The sequence below is a fragment of the Heterodontus francisci genome, chromosome 30 (assembly GCF_036365525.1).
Source record: "Heterodontus francisci isolate sHetFra1 chromosome 30, sHetFra1.hap1, whole genome shotgun sequence".
In the NCBI taxonomy this organism is placed as follows: domain Eukaryota; kingdom Metazoa; phylum Chordata; class Chondrichthyes; order Heterodontiformes; family Heterodontidae; genus Heterodontus; species Heterodontus francisci.
Genome location: NC_090400.1, coordinates 60,467,743 through 60,480,948, shown reverse-complemented (window position 1 = coordinate 60,480,948; position 13,206 = coordinate 60,467,743). Strand labels below are relative to the sequence as shown.

Genomic DNA, 13,206 nt, shown 5'->3' with positions numbered 1-13,206 from the left:
TGTGATCAATGTCACAGGATTTCATGTCGCGTTTGCAGACATCTGTAAAGCGGAGACATGGACAGCCGGTGGGTCTGATACCAGTGGCGAGCGAGCTGTACAATATGTCTTTGGGGATCCTGTCCACTTCCATGCGGCTCACATGGCCAAGCCATCTCAAGCGCCGCTGGCTCAGTAGGGTGTATATGCTGGGGATGTTGGCCAGTGTTGGAGATACGGTCCTGCCACCTGATGCCAAGGATCCTCCGGAGGCAGCAAAGATGGAATGAATGGAGACGTTGCTCTTGGCTGATGTACGTTGTCCAGGCCTCACTGCCGTAGAGCAAGGTACTGAGGACACAGGCTTGATACACTTGGACTTTTGTGTTCTATGTCAGTGCGCCATTTTCCCACACTCTCTTGGCCAGTCCGGACATAGCAGTGGAAGTCTTTCCCATACACTTGTTGATTTCTGCATCGAGAGACAGGTTACTGGTGATAGTTGAGCCTAGGTAGGTGAATTCTTGAACCACTTCCAGAGTATGGTCCCCTTCCCGGCTCCCCCCTCGCACCATCTTCCCCTCGCGCCCCCTTCCCCTGCACCTCTCTCTCCTACCCCCTGCAGCCCCCTTCCCAGCTCTCCCCTCGCACCATCTTCCCCTCGCACCATCTTCACCTCGCACCCCCTTCCCCTGCACCCCTCTCTCCTACCCCCTGCAGCCCCCTTCCCAGCTCCCCCATGCACCCCCTTTCCTCCACCCCTTCCTACTGCACCCCTCCTCCTCGCACCCCCTCCCCCCGCACCCTCTTCCCCCCACATCCTCCCACCGGCATCCACCTACCCCTGTGTAGGGGCCCTAACAACCCCACTGCCTTGTGGGCGTCTCGGGAGAGACCAAGGCTAAGGGAGTAAACCCTAACAGAAAATCCAGAGCGGAACCCCGAAGGCGGTCATGTGTCACCTTTGGCATGTTTCCGGCAGTTCCTGCAGCCATACCGGTGCCAAACATCATGCTCTGCACCCCTTTGGACCCCACCAGGAAGGCCATGACGGAGGTTTTGACGCTTGGGCAACTCACAACCTCCATACATCCGCTCAGGCATGCGCCATGGAGAGGTCACTCCATAGTCGCCTCACAGCAACCAAATCAACACGGAAGGCAGCAGTTACGGGTTATAAGTCCAGCTCAATTGGCGTAGAAATTGGGCGCCTTTGTCGGTGGGAGAGGTCATCGCATCTCACTGGACAGCTACCGCCCGCCTCAAACCGGGCAGCCCCCGGTCAGTAAGGTTCTGTCCCGCCACAGTCCACCTGCTTCAGTGGGTGCTTGGAGCTCAGGGTCATTGCCCGACAAGTGGACTGCAACACCGCACCAAACAACACGAAAATAGGAAAGAAGGTACCAGCCCTTCGTTTTGCAAGCTGGAACGTCAGAACTATGTGTCCTGGCCTGTCGGAAGACCTTACACAAATCAACAATTCTCGGAAGACCGCCATCATTAACAACGAGCTCAGTAGACTCAATGTAGTCATTGCAGCACTTCAGGAGACACGCTTCCCTGCGAGTGGATCTCTAACAGAGCAAGACTACACCTTCTTCTGGCAGGGTAGGGATCCTGAAGAACCAAGACAGCATGGAGTGGGCTTCGCCATCAGAAACTCTTTGCTCAGCATGATAGAGCCACCCTCAAATGGCTCGGAACGCATACTGTCCTTCCGACTGCTCACTGCCTCTGGTCTAGTACACCTACTCAGCATCTATGCTCCAACATTCTGCTCCCCACCAGAAGCTAAAGACCAGTTCTACGAGGAACTCCATAATATCATTAGTAGCATTCCCAGTACCGAACACCTGTTCATGCTGGGGGACTTTAATGCCAGGGTTGGGGCCGACCATGACTCATGGCCCTCCTGCCTTGGGCTCTATGGCACTGGTAGGATGAATGAGAATGGACAGAGACTGCTTGAGTTGTGTACCTATCATAACCTCTGCGTCACCAACTCATTCTTTCACACTAAACCCTGTCACCAGGTTTCTTGGAGACACCCAAGATCACGTCGTTGGCACCAGCTGGACCTCATCGTCACAAGGTGAGCCTCTCTAAACTGTGTTCAAATCACACGCAGCTTCCACAGTGCGGACTGTGACACCGACCACTCCCTGGTGTGCAGCAAGGTTAGACTCAAACCAAAGAAGCTGCATCACTCCAAGCAGAAGGGCCGCCCGCGCATCAACACCAGCAGAATTTCTTATCCACAGCTGTTACATAAGTTTCTAAATTCACTCGAAAAAGCCCTTCAAAACACTCCCACAGGGGATGCAGAGACCAAGTGGGCCCACATCAGAGACGCTATCTATGACTCAGCAATGACCACCTATGGCAAACGTGTGAAGCAGAATGCAGACTGGTTTCAATCTCACTGAAGAGCTGGAACCTGTCATAGTCGCTAAGCGCACTGCACTGTTGAACTACAAGAAAGCCCCCAGCGAGTTAACATCGGTAGCACTTAAAACAGCCAGAAGCACTGCACAAAGAACAGCCAGGCGCTGCGCAAATGACTACTGGCAACACCTATGCAGTCATATTCAGCTGGCCTCTGACACCGGAAACATCAGAGGAATGTATGATGGCATTAAGAGAGCTTTTGGGCCAACCATCAAGAAGATCGCCCCCCTCAAATCTAAATCAGGGGACACGATCACTGACCAACACAAGCAAATGGACCACTGGGTGGAACACTACCTGGAACTGTACTCCAGGGAAAATGTTGTCACTGAGACCGGCCTCAATGCAGCCCAGTCTCTACCAGTCATGGTTGAGCTGAACGTACAGCCAACCAAATCGGAACTCAGTGATGCCATTGATTCACTAGCCAACGGAAAAGCCCCTGGGAAGGACGGCATTACCCCTGAAATCATCAAGAGTTACCAAGCCTGCTATACTTTCAGCACTGTACGAACTGCTTTGCCTGTGCTGGGACGAGGGAGCAGTACCACAGGACATGCGCGATGCCAATATCAGCACCCTCTTTAGGAACAAGGGTGACCATGGTGACTGTAACAACTACCGTGGAATCTCCCTGCTCAGCATAGTGGGGAAAGTCTTTGCTCGAGTCCCTTTTATCAGGCTCCAGAAGCTGGCTGAGCGTGTCTACCCTGAGGCACAGTGTGGCTTTCGTGCAGAGAGATCGACCATTGACATGCTGTTCTCCCTTCGACAGCTACAGGAGAAATGCCGCGAACATCAGATGCCCCTCTACGTTGCTTTCATTGATCTCACCAAAGCCTTTGACCTTGTCAACAGTCGTGGTCTCTTCAGACGACTAGAAAAGATTGGATGCCCACCAAAGCTACTAAGTATCATCACCTCATTCCATGACAATATGAAAGGCACAATTCAGCATAGCGGTGCCTCATCAGACCCCTTTCCTATCCTGAGTGGCGTGAAACAGGGCTGTGTTCTCGCAGCCACACTGTTTGGGATCTTCTTCTCCCTGCTGCTCTCACATGCGTTCAAGTCTTCAGAGAAGGAATTTTCCTCCACACAAGATCAGGGGGCAGGTTGTTCAACCTTGCCCGTCTAAGAGCAAAGACCAAAGTACGGAAAGTCCTCTTTGCTGATGATGCTGCATTAACATCTCACACTGAAGAGTGTCTGCAGAGACTCATCGACAGGATTGTGGCTGCCTGCAATGAATTTGGCCGAACCATCAGCCTCAAGAAAACAAACATCATGGGACAGGACGTCACAAATGGGAGAAACAAGTAGACAATTAATAACTAAAGATGTGAAGGAATAAAGCCACATTCTTCTCAATAAATGTTAGTGATTGAATCTGAACAAAATAAGTTCTATGTTTTGCAACTTTAAATTTTGCAACTAAAGCATTTGCTCTTTGTCTCTAACTTTAATGTTTCTAAAACTAAACTCTGCAACCAAATGAACCAACATAAGTCAGAGTCACAGATATCACAACGTACCAGAAATATATCTGTGCAGAATGGAGCATTGAGAATACAAACTCGTCTCTAAATAGCTTCTTACTGCTAAATGGGGGCAATGAACAGACAAATCATAAGAACCCATCATTACATTGTAAAATCATAAAACACAGTGCCAATTACAACACAGCCGGTACGGGTCTAAATGCTTTAAGAAAGGTCCATTAAGTCCCAATATTTAGGGAACATAGTCAAAGACAATCCAATGAAATAGAAAGAGATGCAAATACAAAGCCAGCTGAAGGATATTCACAACATCCCCAGCAATATTGAGTTGGTTTGATGCCGTTAGTTCACTATTGGATATTACAGTGAAACATTCACACTTTGATTGCATGTCAATATGGGACACAGTACAAGCTATATACGTAAAACATGTCATTCTCAATGCTTAAATTTAATGTCGCCAGTGTACATGCAAAACAACAAGAATTTAAGGAAAGATCCATTTAGTACAGACACTGAACTAGAGAACATTTGGAAACTTTTGGCGAGAAAGTGAAAATGTAAAAGATTACAACGATCTGTGTCACCTAATCTCAAGGGATAGATTTCTGTAAGTGGTTCCAGGCAATCTAAGGATATGGTTGCTTGACTGGGAAAGTAAGATTCTTGAGGAGCTGGGTGAATGTGTCAATCATCTTATGGCCTCACAAGCACTGGGTGGAAGGACAAAGCTATCATTCTGTCTCTCACTCCAAGCAGCTATGCAGCCATAGACTGTGCTGGGAAAAGGGTGAGGACAGAGAGATCAGGACCTTGACATTCAGTGGGTTTTGTCCTGTCTGCTGCTGTAACAGTGTAAAATAAACTACAGAAGTCTTCTTATTTTGTTACAGCCTCGAGGCTGTCAAAATACACAGAATGCTGATATAGAATGAATATACTGCCTGCTGACAATTTTATCCCCAGGGGAAGAGATCTCCCATTAACCAGGCAGCTAGCAGCCATCTCAATCATTCAGTGTGCTTCATTCCTGGTCTTTATTCCTTTACAGATCCAGAATCCCAAGTACAAAACCAACACCTTGCCTGGACATGGGCTTGAGCAGACGGGACAACATGAACTGCTGTGCTATCAGTCACAGGCACAACACATCTACTGCTCCATTCCACCCATCCAGCAGCAGGTATGTTCATCCAGTGGAGACCAGTAGCAAAGTAAACCAGCTCCAATATTGTTGGAAAATAATCAGAAAAAATGGACATTTTCCCGATGGCCATGAAAATTAACATGGCCATTTCTGAAAGTCTCAATGAAATTTGGAAGAATATTGGGGCAAAAATTGGGCCTTATTCCGTCCATTTCTCAGACGAGAAATGGGTCAAAATATCAAATTTCATAGGGCTACATCCCACACCCAAGAGCGCCTTAAATACATCAAACACCAAAATGACTCAGGTGGTATTTAGGCATTCCTGGTGGCCACCATAACCAGGCGTTAGGTTGCTTAGATATGCCAATGAGTGGCCTGCACCTGTCTAAGGACCTCGCTCTGAGATCGGTCAAGGACTAGGAGATGCTTGCACCCTGCAAGCTTCGACATGTCTGCCTGGCTCTACAACAGCCTGACCAGCAGTCCTTACAGGGCCTGGTGCAGGCAGTCAAATGTCAAGGCAACTAAACATTTGTCACTTGCCTCAATGTGGAGCCAGAAGGAGCCTTTCTCCTGATCGCTTCCCATGACCCCCTCCTGCAGAGTCTAGTGGAGAGACACTGCCAGTGTCCGAGTTAGCCAATCTGGATCTATCTACTCTCATAGCTTTTCAACAGCAACAACATCAACTTGCATTTATACAGCACCTTTAACATAGTAAAACGTCTCTAGGCACTTCACTGGAGCATTATCAAACAAAATTTGACACCATGCCACATAAAGAAATATTAGGACAGGTGGCCAAATTTTTGGTCAAAGAGGTAGATTTTAAGGTGAGTCTTAAAGGAGCAGAGAGAAGCAGAGAGGTTTAGGGATGGAATTCCAGAGCTTAGGACCTTGGCAGCTGAAGGCACGACTGCCAATGGTGGAGCAATTCAAAGCGCAAGAGGCCAGAATTAGATGGGCAGAGATATCTCGGACGGCTAGGGGATGGAGGAGATTACAGAGATAGGGGCAGACAAGGCCGTGGAGGGATTTGGAAACAAGGATGCGAATTTTAATATCATGGGTTATGCCAGACCGGGAGGCAATGTAGGTCAGCAAGCACAGAGGTGATGGGTGAATGGGACTTGTGAGTTAGGACACGGGCAGCAGAGTTTTGGATGAGCTGTAGTTTACAGACATTGTAAGGTGCGAGGCCAGCCAGGAGGGTGTTTGAATAATCACATCTGGAGGTAAAAAAGACATGGTTGGTTTGAGGTTTCAAAGTAACTTGTTCGTTGTATGTGAAGCACTTTGAGATTTTTTGAGAGCTGTTATATTGACCTTGTATTTGGTTTGCAGTACTCGGGCATTACCAGTTACCCCAGGACCTGCGCTCCGACTGATCAGTACCCCTATCAGAGGATCGCACCTCACATTACCCAGGAATCACACCATCTGCTCTACCCTAAACCCATTTACTCATACAGGTAAAGTAAATGCTGGTGATTGAGTCTACAATTGTTTCCAGCCACCATTTTCAAACCATTCCCATGTGATAATTGATTCTAATCTCAAACAGAACCTTACCCTCACATGGGAGCATAGACCAGCGGTGTATCACAGGGATCGGTGCTGGGACCCTTGCTGTTTGTAGTGTACATTAATGATTTAGACGTGAATATAGGAGGTATGAACAGTAGGTTTGCAGATGACACAAAAATTGGTGGTGTCGTAAATAGTGAGGAGAAAAGCCGTAGATTACAGGACGATATAGATGGGCTGGTAAGATGGGCAGAGCAGTGGCAAATGGAATTTAATCCTGAGAAGTGTGAGGTGATGCACTTTGGGAGGACGAACGAGGCAAGGGAATATACAATGGATGGTAGGACCCTAGGGAGTACAGAGGGTCAGAGGGACCTTGGTGTACTTGTCCATAGATCACTGAAGGCAGCAGCACAGGTAGATAAGGTGGTTAGGAAGGCAAATGGGATACTTGCCTTTATTAGCCGAGGCATAGAATATAAGAGCAGGGAGGTTATGATGGAGCTGTATAAAACGCTAGTTAGGTCACTGCTGGATTACTGTGTACAGTTCTGGTCACCACACTATAGGAAGGATGTGATTGCACTGGAGAGGGTGCAGAGGAGATTCACCAGGATGTTGCCTGGGCTGGTGCATTTCAGTTATGAAGAGAGACTGAAAAGGCTAGGGTTGTTTTCTTTAGAGCAGAGAAGGCTGAGGGGGACCCGATTGAGGTATACAAAATTATGAGGGGCATTGATAGGGTAGATAGGAAGACATTTTTTCCCTTAGCGGAGGTGTCAATAACCAGGAGGCATAGATTTAAGGTAAGGAGCAGGAGGTTTAGAGGGGATTTGAGGAAAGTTTTTTTCACCCAGTGCGTGGTTGGAATCTGGAACACACTGCCTGAAGAGGTGGTCAAGACAGGAACCCTCACAACATTTAAGAAGTGTTTAGATGAGCACTTGAAATGCCATAGCACACAAAGCTACGGGCCAAGTGCTGGAAAATGGGATTAGAATAGATAGGCTTCATTGCCGACACAGACACCATGGGCCGAACGGCCTGTTTCTGTGCTGTATAATTCTGACTCTATGACCAGTTGGGCTGAAGGGACTGTTTCTGTGTGTACATTCAATGTAACTAACCATTATCTGAGAACTGAAAAGAAGCCAACATTTAAACAACAAACAACATAGAATCATAGATTAGTACCACACAGATGGAGGCCATTTGGCCCATCAAGTGTGTGCCAGCTCTTTCGAAGAACAGTTCAGTTAGTTCTACTCCCCTACTCTGTCCTCTGTCAGCAGAATACAGCTAGAGGGTTCCCAGTGATTTGTTGTACAAGACAGATAAATCTATATTTACTAGTTCCATTAGTAGTCTGTTTGTTAATACAATTTTAATTATACTATGGCTCGAAATAGAACAATACATTGTGCAGGGAACTGAACAGATAGAGATATAAATTTGATCTGTGATAAATAACAAGCACATTCTCTACATTTCTGTCTCAAGCATTCTAATCTATATGGCACTGAAGAACAGTAAAGCAGGCAGTTTGCCTGTCAGTGAGATCTACAACTTCATGACTGAGCATTTCCCTTACTTTAAGGTATGTTAACTATTTACCTATGAATTCCTATTCTAACAATTGCCACTTCCTCAATGTTTTAACAATAAAGCCAGGGAGATCCTAGGTGCAAGCCCCAATCTGCACCGAGATAACTGAACTCAGCCAAAGCAATGGTTGGAGTGCGGAATAATAATGAAAGGTCACAGACCTGAAATGTTAACTCTGCTTCTCTCTCTCTCCACAGATGCTGCCAGACCTGCTGAGTATTTCCAGCATCCACAGTATTTTGCTTTTACATTATGTTAAGAGTGTGGAACTGGTCTTTGTACCTGAAGAGGGATAATGAGATTGAGTTTGTTTGTTGTTGATGGGATGTGGGTCTCACTGGCAAGGCCACCATTTATTCCCCATCCCTAATTGAGAAGGTGGTAGTGAGTCACCATCTTGAACACAGCTGAGTTGCTTGCTGGGCCATTTCAGAGGCAGTTAAGAGTCAGCCACATTGCTGTGGGTCTGGAGTCACATGTAGGCCAGCAGGGGACCCAGTGGTTTTTTATGACAATCGTTACTATTACTTTTATTCCAGATTTATTTAATTATATTTAAATTCCCCAACTGCCATGATGGGATTTAAACTCACAGCTCGAGATCAATAGTCCAGGCCTCTGGATTACTAGCCCAGTAACATAACCACTATGCTAACATTCTCCACATTGCTGAGCATTGTGCTGGCACTCTCTGTTTTAGCTCAAACATAAAGAAGGACCACTGGGGTGAGATATCTTCAGGCAGAGAGAGGCGAACATTGTAAAAGAGAAATTCCATGCTCATTTGTCCATTAGTGAATCTGTAAATGCAGGAAGGGTGCACTCCCTGAAATATTTTACTCAGATCAAAGCACGAGATTCCACCTGTTAAAGCTGTTTCATCAGAACAAAAGTTATGTACCTAAACTAAATGATCAACATGTACACAAAGTATTCCTGCTGGAGTCCTGCCATCAATGTTAGCTCTGGGTAATGATTTCCCACTGGCTTTGTTCTTTCAAGGACCATTCGTAGTGAGCTCTGTGGTGTACTGGCCTGGCAGGTCTGCCACGTGCAAATTACAGTGAAATCCAAACCAATTGTTTCCAGAAAGAAATGCTAATCACTAAGTTGATTTCTCATGGCAGTTTATGTGTTTATAAGAGATTGTAGAGAAACCACAGACGTGTCCATTAGCAGCAACCACCAGTCAAGACTTGATAAAGACATCAAAAGGAGTTATTTTGTACAAAGATTGAAGGAGCAGGAGTGAGGTATGAGTCGCTGAAAATAGCAATCTTGTTTGTGTTTGTCACAAGTCTTTATGTGCACCCAAAAATTCAGATCTGACAAAAAGAAATCAGTAATTATAATTTATGAGGAATTAAGAAATCTGATCCAGTGCAGCTGTTAGAAAATATTATAATTTGATAAATCATTATGTAATATCTCACTGTCAGATGCGGAGATAAGAGAGAGTGAAATTCTTCCACTTTATATTGGGAATCTATTACACAAAAGAGGCTTAGAGTCTGCAGCTTTATGTTACATTTCAAGTTCCCTGAAACACCGCAGGCTACCTCATGGGTTTTCTCACGCAATAGGCTCCTGAGATATTCCTGCTCTAACTCTCTGCATCAAATAATGGTGAAAGTGCAGATTAGAACCTACACTTCCTACATGATTCATTTTTCTTGTCCTCCTCGTGCTTCCTACAGATTTGGAAAGGTAAACATGCTCAGGACCCCCTATCTCTCGACAAGCTGAGCATCTCAAATTAAGCAGTGTCAGGGCTACAAGCAATTCACCTGCCCTCTCCACTCAAGCACAGCAACATCTCAACCAAAAGGAGCTAGAGACATACAAAGGATTTTTAAAAACAATACCTCTTTGAGAAATATATAAAAAATCTACCCAACAGAGTAATTTAGGACTTTAGAAAGCACACTTGGACAATCAACAATGGACAAAGTGAACAGTTCATATTCATGTCTACTATGTTGTTATAAACCCACAGAGCAAACACCCTTGAGCAATCAACGATCAAGAGTTCCTGGTCATTGCAGCACTCCCTCAGTACTGACCCTCCGACAGTGTGGCACTCCCTCAGTACTGACCCTCCGCCACTGCAGCACTCCCTCAGTACTGACCCTCTGACAGTGCGGCTCTCCCTTAGTACTGACCCTCTGACAGTGCAGCGCTCCCTCAGTACTGACCCTCCGACAGTACAGCACTCCCTCAGTACCGACCCTACGACAGTACAGCACTCCCTCAGTACTGACCCTCCGCCACTGCAGCACTCCCTCAGTACTGACCCTCCGACAGTGCAGCACTCCCTCAGTACTGACCCTCCGCCACTGCAGCACTCCCTCAGTACTGACCCTCCGACAGTACAGCACTCCCTCAGTACTGACCCTCCGACAGTGCGGCACTCCCTCAGTACTGACCCTCTGACAGTGCAGCACTCCCTTAGTACCGAACCTCCGACAGTGCGGCACTCCCTCAGTACTGACCCTCCGACAGTACAGCACTCCCTCAGTACTGACCCTCCGACAGTGCGGCACTCCCTCAGTACTGACCCTCTGACAGTGCAGTACTCCCTCAGTACTGACCCTCCGACAGTACAGCACTCCCTCAGTACTGACCCTCCGACAGTGCGGCACTCCCTCAGTACTGACCCTCCGACACTGCAGCACTCCCTCAGTACTGACCCTCTGACAGTGCAGCACGCCCTCAGTACTGACCCTCCGTAGGTGCAGCACTCCCTCAGTACTGACCCTCCGACACTGCAGCACTCCCTCAGTACTGACCCTCCGACAGTGCGGCACTCCCTCAGTACTGACCCTCCGACACTGCGGCACTCCCTCAGTACTGACCCTCCGACAGTGCGGCACTCCCTCAGTACTGACCCCCCGACACTGCGGCACTCCCTCAGTACTGACCCTCCGACAGTGCGGCACTCCCTCAGTACTGACCCTCCGACAGTGCGGCACTCCCTCAGTACTGACCCTCCGACAGTGCGGCACTCCCTCAGTACTGACCCTCCGACAGTGCGGCACTCCCTCAGTACTGACCCTCCGACACTGCGGCACTCCCTCAGTACTGACCCTCCGACAGTGCGGCACTCCCTCAGTACTGACCCCCCGACACTGCGGCACTCCCTCAGTACTGACCCTCCGACAGTGCGGCACTCCCTCAGTACTGACCCTCCGACAGTACAGCACTCCCTCAGTACCGACCCTCTGACAGTACAGCACTCCCTCAGTACTGACCCTCCGACAGTGCAGCACTCCCTCAGTACTGACCCTCCGACAGTGCGGCACTCCCTCAGTACTGACCCTCCGACATTGCAGCACTCCCTCAGTACTGACCCTCTGACAGTGCGGCACTCCCTTAGTACTGACCCTCTGACAGTGCAGCACTCCCTTAGTACCGAACCTCCGACAGTGCGGCACTCCCTCAGTACTGACCCTCCGACACTGCAGCACTCCCTCAGTACTGACCCTCTGACAGGGCAGCACGCCCTCAGTACTGACCCTCCGACAGTGTAGCACTCCCTCAGTACTGACCCTCCGACACTGCAGCACTCCCTCAGTACTGACCCTCCGACAGTGCGGCACTCCCTCAGTACTGACCCTCCGACACTGCGGCACTCCCTCAGTACTGACCCTCCGACAGTGCGGCACTCCCTCAGTACTGACCCTCCGACAGAACAGCACTCCCTCAGTACTGACCCTCCGACAGTACAGCACTCCCTCAGTACTGACCCTCTGACAGTGCAGCACGCCCTCAGTACTGACCCTCCGACAGTGCAGCACTTCCTCAGTACTGACCCTCCGCCACTGCAGCACTCCCTCAGTACTGACCCTCCGACAGTGCGGCACTCCCTCAGTACTGACCCTCCGACACTGCGGCACTCCCTCAGTACTAACCCTCAGTGCGGCACTCCCTCAGTACTGACCCTCTGACAGTACAGCACTCCCTCAGTACTGACCCTCCGACAGTACAGCACTCCCTCAGTACTGACCCTCTGACAGTGCGGCACTCCGTCAGTACTGACCCTCCGACATTGCAGCACTCCCTCAGTACTGACCCTCTGACAGTGCGGCACTCCCTTAGTACTGACCCTCTGAAAGTGCAGCACTCCCTTAGTACCGAACCTCCGACAGTGCGGCACTCCCTCAGTACTGACCCTCCGACAGTACAGCACTCCCTCAGTACTGACCCTCCGACAGTGTGGCACTCCCTCAGTACTGACCCTCCGCCACTGCAGCACTCCCTCAGTACTGACCCTCCGACAGTGCGGCACTCCCTCAGTACTGACCCTCCGACAGTACGGCACTCCCTCAGTACTGACCCTCCGACAGTACAGCACTCCCTCAGTACTGACCCTCCGACAGTGCAGCACTCCCTCAGTTCTGACCCTCCGACAGTGCGGCACTCCCTCAGTACTGACCCTCCGACAGTACAGCACTCCCTCAGTACTGACCCTCCGACAGTACAGCACTCCCTCAGTACTGACCCTCCGACAGTGCAGCACTCCCTTAGTACCGAACCTCCGACACTGCAGCACTCCCTCAGTACTGACCCTCTGACAGTGCAGCACGCCCTCAGTACTGACCCTCCGACAGTGCAGCACTCCCTCAGTACTGACCCTCCGCCACTGCAGCACTCCCTCAGTACTGACCCTCCGACAGTGCGGCACTCCCTCAGGGTGACCCTCCGACACTGCGGCACTCCCTCAGTACTGACCCTCCGACAGTGCGGCACTCCCTCAGTACTGACCCTCCGACAGTACAGCACTCCCTCAGTACTGACCCTCCGACAGTACAGCACTCCCTCAGTACTGACCCTCCGACAGTGCGGCACTCCCTCAGTACTGACCCTCCGACAGAACAGCACTCCCTCAGTACTGACCCTCCGACAGTACAGCACTCCCTCAGTACTGACCCTCTGACAGTGCAGCACGACCTCAGTACTGACCCTCCGACAGTGCAGCACTTCCTCAGTACTGAC

At 49.3% G+C, this 13,206-nt stretch overlaps 1 protein-coding gene across 1 annotated transcript in view; it reads left to right on the top strand.

The window, feature by feature from the left end:
• The window catches only part of LOC137346450 (forkhead box protein N1-like), a 61,005-nt gene that overhangs the window by 14,048 nt on the left and 33,751 nt on the right, over window positions 1–13,206 (top strand). Inside the window, exons 2-4 of the mRNA XM_068009900.1 lie at window positions 4,981–5,112; window positions 6,424–6,551; window positions 8,107–8,203. Coding sequence (XP_067866001.1) covers window positions 4,981–5,112; window positions 6,424–6,551; window positions 8,107–8,203 — 357 coding nt within the window. The remainder of the gene's footprint in view (window positions 1–4,980; window positions 5,113–6,423; window positions 6,552–8,106; window positions 8,204–13,206) is intronic.